Below are 7,500 nucleotides of genomic sequence, written 5' to 3' on the forward strand. Positions count from 1 at the left end.
GCTTTCATCATTCAGAGAATGAAACGTTCTAACTGTAAAGTCTGTTATTTAACCTTCCTCTTGTGTTTTAGGTTTTAAATGCATCAAAGAAGCACATACATGTGTTTATTGCATCACGCCTTTTTTACTTAGTCAGGAACCTCTATTTCAACAAAATAAAACCAAAACATGTTGACCTTTGTGTTGTTAGGGTCGGTTTGACCCAGTTATAAAAATAAGATTTGCTTGATTGGTTGTTGTTTGTTTGACCTTGCAAATCTATATGTTGTTATGACATGTTTTCATTTTGTGTTTGTATTAAAGTTCTATTGCTGAAAAAAAGACTTTTTAGCAGTTTTCTTGAAGTAAAGATTTATGGGTGGAAATTGACCATAGATGTTACTATAGTTACTATAGTTAATAATATTAAGATGAAAACATAAATAAAACAAATGTATTTAAGAGATGTGTTCTAATACCCTCAGTAATAGTCAGGTAACACAACAACCTTTTATTTATTTATATGATTCTCTTGAGGTTCATTTTAACATTTCTTTAATAGAAATGGAGGTATCCTGACAAAGAAAAGGCCCAGAGGCCCACAACAACAATATTAAAACATAAACAATATGTTCATGGATAAGGAAGCCTAACAAGGTCACCAAGAGATGAGAAACACATTGGATTATAGATAATAGTTTTAGTGTATTTTACTGCTGATTTAAGACCAGTTAACACAAGAGATGCTAACTGGAAGCAAACACAAGAGATGCTAACATGAAGCTAACACAAGAGATGGTAACAGAAAGCTAACACAAGAGATGCTAACAGAAAGCTAACATTAGAGATGGTAACATAAAGCTAACACTAGAGATGGTAACAGAAAGCTAACACAAGAGATGCTAACATGAAGCTAACATAATAGATGCTAACAGAAAGCTAACACAATAGATGGTAACAGAAAGCTAACATAAGAGATGCTAACAGAAAGCTAACACAAGAGATGATAACAGAAAGCTAACATAAGAGATGCTAGCAGAAAGCTAACATAAGAGATGGTAACAGAAAGCTAACATAAGAGATGGTAACATAAAGCTAACACAAGAGATGCTAACAGAAAGCTAACACAAGAGATGGTAACAGAAAGCTAACATAAGAGATGCTAACAGAAAGCTAACATAAGAGATGGTAACAGAAAGCTAACACAAGAGATGCTAACAGAAAGCTAACACAAGAGATGGTAACAGAAAGCTAACATAAGAGATGCTAACAGAAAGCTAACATAAGAGATGGTAACAGAAAGCTAACATAAGAGCAAGGTTAAATGTGATAGTCTCTCCAGTAGAGGGAGCCATCGCCTCTGCAGCTGCTGAGAGTCACAGCTGGACTGAAAACACTTGATTACAGTTATATTGTCTATTTGTCTCTTAATATGCATTAAGTATTAAGTTTAACAGATGAACAGATACACCGCTTTAAAAAACACTCTGTAAATTATTAATAATAACAATATTAATAATAATAATAATAATAATAATAACAGACAGCAAGGAATCCCAAACCATATCATCATCATCAGTGTTTTCTTTATTTTTATTGGTTAAAATGAACCACAACAAAAACATACATTTGTACATAATCTTTTCTGAACTCTAACCTCATAACGGACTTCACAAAGGAACGCCACACTTCATACGACTACATGTTGTACAGTGTAAAGTATACATGTGTACTTTGAGAATTTGGTCACATTTTTACTGTTGTATTTTTTTTTTTTTTACATTTTTTGAATAGTTACTATTAATTATCCCAAAATAAAAACATCTCCTTCCCCAGAAAGCAACGTAAAGGCCGAGGCCATAACATGTCTTATCACAATAACACTCAACAGAAACATAGATCTTCTTTTATTGTTTATACAGAATTAGCATAATGCCCTAAAATAAAGCATAATCTTGTATTTATTGTTTTTTTTTAAACAATCTAATATACTGAATTATAGATTTACATATATTCATAGAGATAGTTGCACTTTATTCTTTAGGGAAATGGAGCGATGAATGTTCATAAATATGCAGATGTTCAATGTTTGTTGAAATAAAGTGGAAACAGATCAATAATCATAATTTGGGAAAATCTTAAATGGGGACAAACGCCTGTTATTCTGGCTTTTCTCAACGAGTAACTCCACCTTTCCTTCAGCTGAACACCATGTGTGTGTTGATGTTGTTGTTCAGATTAGTGCAAAACATTTCACTACCAGCTGAGACCGACCGGTAATTCATGTTTTCACTTCCTGGTGTTTTTTGGTGTAATTTCAGGAAAAACTCAACGAGCAGAAACACAACTTGTAACTGTCGCCGCAGGTTTTGGTCGGGTTTTGCTTGGCAGTCGGCACGAAGGCAACAATCGAGGGGAGAACACACACACACACACACACACACACACACACACACGCAGTCCCACATCCTCTTGAAAAATAAAAAAGAACACTCTTTTGTTACAGTTGAGGGGATTAGTAGCCAGATATGCCACTGTTGCTTGTTATTATTATCGTTATTAATAATAATAATAATAATAATAACAATAATAATAACATGTGCATCCTTTTGCAGCTCTGGATGTGTGTATGAACTCAATCTGTAAAGTAGAAAGGACATGAACTCTGCTCTATGTGCAGCATCCCCCCAGACTCCGCCCCTCATCCCCCAGACTCCGCCCCTCATCCCCAGACTCCGCCCCATCATCTCTGCAGCATCCCCCCAGACTCCGCCCCTCATCCCCCAGGCTCCGCCCCTTCACGGCCCCCGGTGTCTCTCAGTAGTCCTGGCGCTGGTAGCCGGCGGAGCCGTCGAAGGCCCCGTCGCCGCCGGCCGGGGCCCCGCCCCCCCCTCCCCCCGCCACGGGGCTCTCCAGGTCGTCCCCGCCGAAGGAGGTGTACGGGGCTCCGGCCGCGTCCTGGCTGGGGTCCGTGTACTCCTGGGAGAAGAGGGCCGAGTCGGCCCCCAGCTTGTACCTCTGGAAGCCCAGGAAGGCCTGGCCCGCCTTGGAGGGGGGGGCAGGGGGGGGGGGGGGGGGGGGGGGCAGGGGACGAAAGAGATGGGCAGAGAAGTGCGGAGATGGAGAAAGATGTGTTAGAAAGAAGAAAGAGAGAGAGGAAGCATTGGTTAGTCGGGCTCAGAAAGCGAGTTAGTTCAGCAGGCAGCGCTCACAACGATGAGTTATCATGTCCAGGTGGAGCAGAGGAGGCTCCTTCTGTCCAGAGTCACAGACTCAGAGACCCTTAAAGACACCTAAAGACACTTAAAGACACCTAAAGACCCTTAAAGACACCTAAAGACCCTTAAAGACTCAGAGACCCTTAAAGACACCTAAAGACACTTAAAGACACTTAAAGCTTAAAGACACTTAAAGACACTTAAAGACACTTAAAGCTTAAAGACACTTAAAGACACTTAAAGCTTAAAAACACTTAAAGACACTTAAAGACACCTAAAGCTTAAAGACACTTAAAGACTCAGAGACCCTTAAAGACACCTAAAGACACTTAAAGACACTTAAAGCTTAAAGACACTTAAAGACACTTAAAGCTTAAAAACACTTAAAGACACTTAAAGACACCTAAAGCTTAAAGACACTTAAAGACTCAGAGACCCTTAAAGACACCTAAAGACACTTAAAGACACTTAAAGCTTAAAGACACTTAAAGACACTTAAAGCTTAAAAACACTTAAAGACACTTAAAGACACTTAAAGACACTTAAAGCTTAAAGACACTTAAAGACACTTAAAGCTTAAAAACACTTAAAGACACTTATTGGTAAGTTTAGCTTCACTAAAAATAAGGTTATTTCCTACAATGTGGAACTAAAGCTTTGATGTTATGTTATTTATAAGGCACTGGTGGGTCTACGTATTTTAACTGTGCTTTTGTACGTTTGTACCTATTTAATGCTTTGAACTATCTTGACCTTGAGTCTGAAATGAAGTTTGATTGTCAAAATATATATATATATATATATATATATATATATATATACATATATATATATATATATATATATATATATATATATATATATATATATATATATATATATATACATATATACATATATATATATATATACATATATATATATATATATATATGAATGAATATAAATATATATAAATGTACATAAATATATAAAAATACATATTTATACATATAAATAATAGATAAATATATAAAGGTTATATAGTTTAAAGTGTTCTGACTGATTCATAAAAACAAAAAGACAAAGCTCTGTAAACCTGCACGTTATTGACGACTGGTGTTCTGATTACAAATTAAAAACTTGCTGATATAATGTTCTATCTAAATAAAAAAAGAAAGCACATCTCCGTGAATACGTGAAGTTAGTTTCTGGTTGGGAGCGCAGAAACCGAGCCGTGACCGCTGAGCCGTGACCGATGAGCGGCTGAATCAACGCGTTTGACTACAACACGGCCGGCATGCGGGGGTTAATGCGGGGCTTAATGCGGCGGCAGCGGGGGTCAGACGAGAGGCTGGGGGGGCGGGGGGGTCTGAGGGGGGAACAGCTTGGTGTACTCCTCCTCGAACGACACGTTCTTTAGCCTCTCCACGGAGAGCACGGTCTGAGCGCCCTGTGGGACGCAGGTCATGAGTTCACGAGGAAACAACAGGGACAGGGCGAGGGGCGGGGCAGGGGGCGGGTGGGGGGGCGGGACAGGGGCGGGATAGGGGGGCGGGACAGGGGGGCGGGACAGGGGGGCGGGACAGGGGGCGGGACAGGGGGCGGGACGGGGGAAGGGGGCGGGACGGGGGAAGGGGGCGGGATAGGGGCGGGGAAGGGGGCGGGGCGGTGGGCGGTGGGCGGGGGCGGGACGGTGGGCGGGTGCGGGCGGGACGGGGGCGGGACAGGGGCGGGACAGGGGCGGGACGGTGGGCGGGGGCGGGACAGGGGCGGGACAGGGGCGGGACGGTGGGCGGGGCGGGCGGGACGGGGGCGGCGGCCTGCAGGACTTACCCAGGTGAAGATGGAGAAGAAGCAGAAGGTGATGGCCGCCCGGGCCGCGTCGCCTCCCTCCCTCAGAGGGTTGTCCTCCAGCTTGCTCACCTGCCACTGGTTGGTCAGGAAACAGAAACCCACGAACCACATGAAGGACCAGAAGGCTGGGAAGAGAGAACGGAGAGTTAGACCAGAGCAGAGGAGGAAAGATTACGACCTAAATCATCTATATCTGCAATAATAATCACAATAAACACAAGCATTGACATGCACACATGTTATGAAGCAGATTCAGTCCAAAAAAGGGTTTTGTCAGTGTTTTTCGGTTCAGACATTGAAAAAATATTTACTTTTGATCTACTTTTTTCTCTATTTTTTGACACTTCTACTCGTCAGACAGAAGTCGAGGTTGATTCGTTAGACTCCCACAGCCTCGAAGGTTACAGGGATGTGTCTTTGACCGCCATTGTAAGGGGAATTATGAATGATTCAGTGAAACGTGATAATCGCTTAGTCATTTTAAGCCGTTTACGGAATTATTGCGACTTAACGATCTTTAACAAAAATAAGTAAAAAGACACGTGTCACAAGTCTTACGGTACTTCAGCAATTTAAAAGAATTAAACCAGAACTGTGGATGAGGAGAAAGCTCAGTTTTAGTTTAGAACAAAACCTGGGAGAAAGAAAATAGAAAATAGAGCGTCGGGCTTTTAGCTTTTACCCGACAACCCGACGTCCGCCAGCACGGCCTTCTTGCGGTCTTTGACGCTGCTGATTTGGGGGAAGTAGACGTCCAGAGCCAGGAAGGCCACGCAGCAGAGGAAGGCCATGGAGCCCATGAACACGCCGTAGTTGCAGGCGCTCTGGTTGCGGTTGAAGATGCAGTACTCCTCCACCTCGTCGGGGCGGTTGATGTAGCCCTCGTTAGCGATGCAGCCGAAGATCACGATGGAGAAGAGCTGCGGAGAGAGAATGCAGCTTTAACACATGAAGCATGTACTTCTATACAACCAGAGGAGTCACCCCCTGGTGGTCAGGAGAGAGAATGCAGCTTTAACACATGAAGCATGTACTTCTATACAACCAGAGGAGTCACCCCCTGGTGGTCAGGAGAGAGAATGCAGCTTTAACACATGAAGCATAGACTTCTATACAACCAGAGGAGTCACCCCCTGGTGGTCAGGAGAGAGAATGCAGCTTTAACACGTGAAGCATAGACTTCTATACAACCAGAGGAGTCGCCCCCTGGTGGTCAGGAGAGAGAATGCAGCTTTAACACATGAAGCATGTACTTCTATACAACCAGAGGAGTCGCCCCCTGGTGGTCAGGAGAGAGAATGCAGCTTTAACACATGACGCATATACTTCTATACAAACAGAGGAGTCACCCCCTGGTGGTCAGGAGAGAGAATGCAGCTTTCACACATGACGCATACTTCTATACAACCAGAGGAGTCACCCTCCTCTCCATTCTGCCTCCCTGATCTCACGCTCCCTCCCTCCATGTTTGTTTGTGTGGAGGAGGACAGTAACATCTCTAACTTGTCCTCTCCGCTTACCTGCAGCCTTTTTTCATTAAGGAGACATGATGAAGGGGATGAGGGGACGAGGGGAGGAAGGGAGGAGAGGATGAGGGGAGGAAGGGAGGAGGGAACGAGGAGGAGGAGGTATTGAGGCGGTGCTATTTTTAGCCCGGCTGCATCAGCGCTCCCTCCACCCTCGTCTCCTCCCGTCTCCGCTCATTACCGGCCTGCCTCTGCCCACGAGCGCTCTTGGAAACGCACACACACACACACACACACACACACACACACACACACACACACACACACACACACACACACACACACACACACACACACACACACACACACGCTTTACGTTTCAGGTCAGAAGACAGAGTCGCACAGTCACGTGACGCCGGCTCAGAAAGAGTCGCGTCATGAAGCTTTTCTGCTGCAGAAGATTGTTTTAAAGAACAAACTCAAAGCAGAGAGCAGGAAAGCAAAAGGCTCCTGCAGTGGTTTGCTTCCTATCGAGTGTTTTCATGTTTTAATGGACACGCCGTCTGTAACAAGGACATCAGGAGCTGCAGGGCCTCCAGGTTAGAGACAGGGTTTGGTTTTCCCCGTTTACGATGGGGAGCTCATTTATTTTCTCTCCGGCAGCCGTGACCTTCAAATGCACGTCACAAGGTCAAACAGACGCATATTTAATTTAATCATATTTAATAACGAAATGTGCAACAGATGAAATGATTCACGTGAACTCGCTGCTCTCGAACATTCCTCACAAGCTCAGGAGCCGTGAACGGGGGAGCATGTGATGTGGCTTCATGTGTGTGTGTGTGTGTGTGTGTGTGTGTGTGTGTGTGTGTGTGTGTGGAGACAGACAATCACATGACCATGAAAGCCGGCAGCCTGAAGGACACCACGAGAGGCTCTCGGTCTTGTGACCATCAGGGGGTCCCTCGAGAAATGCACATTAAGAATGCTGATTTGCCACA

General features: G+C 43.8%; 2 protein-coding genes across 2 annotated transcripts in view; both read right to left on the minus strand.

Moving 5' to 3' along the window:
* The window catches only part of tab1 (TGF-beta activated kinase 1/MAP3K7 binding protein 1), a gene marked incomplete at its 5' end in the record, with an annotated part of 11,969 nt that extends 10,328 nt beyond the window's left edge, over window positions 1–1,641 (minus strand). The window contains one exon of the mRNA XM_079219878.1: window positions 1,637–1,641. Within this exon, the coding sequence (XP_079076004.1) occupies window positions 1,637–1,641 (5 nt within the window). The remainder of the gene's footprint in view (window positions 1–1,636) is intronic.
* Window positions 1,642–2,796: 1,155 nt separating this feature from the next.
* syngr1b (synaptogyrin 1b) overlaps window positions 2,797–7,500 on the minus strand; it is a gene marked incomplete at its 3' end in the record, with an annotated part of 10,181 nt that continues 5,477 nt past the window's right edge. The window contains exons 2-4 of the mRNA XM_079219482.1: window positions 5,716–5,953; window positions 5,013–5,158; window positions 2,797–3,024 (exon numbers count right to left, since the gene is read on the minus strand). Of these exons, the coding sequence (XP_079075608.1) occupies window positions 2,797–3,024; window positions 5,013–5,158; window positions 5,716–5,953 (612 nt within the window). The remainder of the gene's footprint in view (window positions 3,025–5,012; window positions 5,159–5,715; window positions 5,954–7,500) is intronic.

This window comes from Taurulus bubalis (genome assembly GCF_910589615.1).
Source record: "Taurulus bubalis genome assembly, chromosome: 6".
In the NCBI taxonomy this organism is placed as follows: domain Eukaryota; kingdom Metazoa; phylum Chordata; class Actinopteri; order Perciformes; family Cottidae; genus Taurulus; species Taurulus bubalis.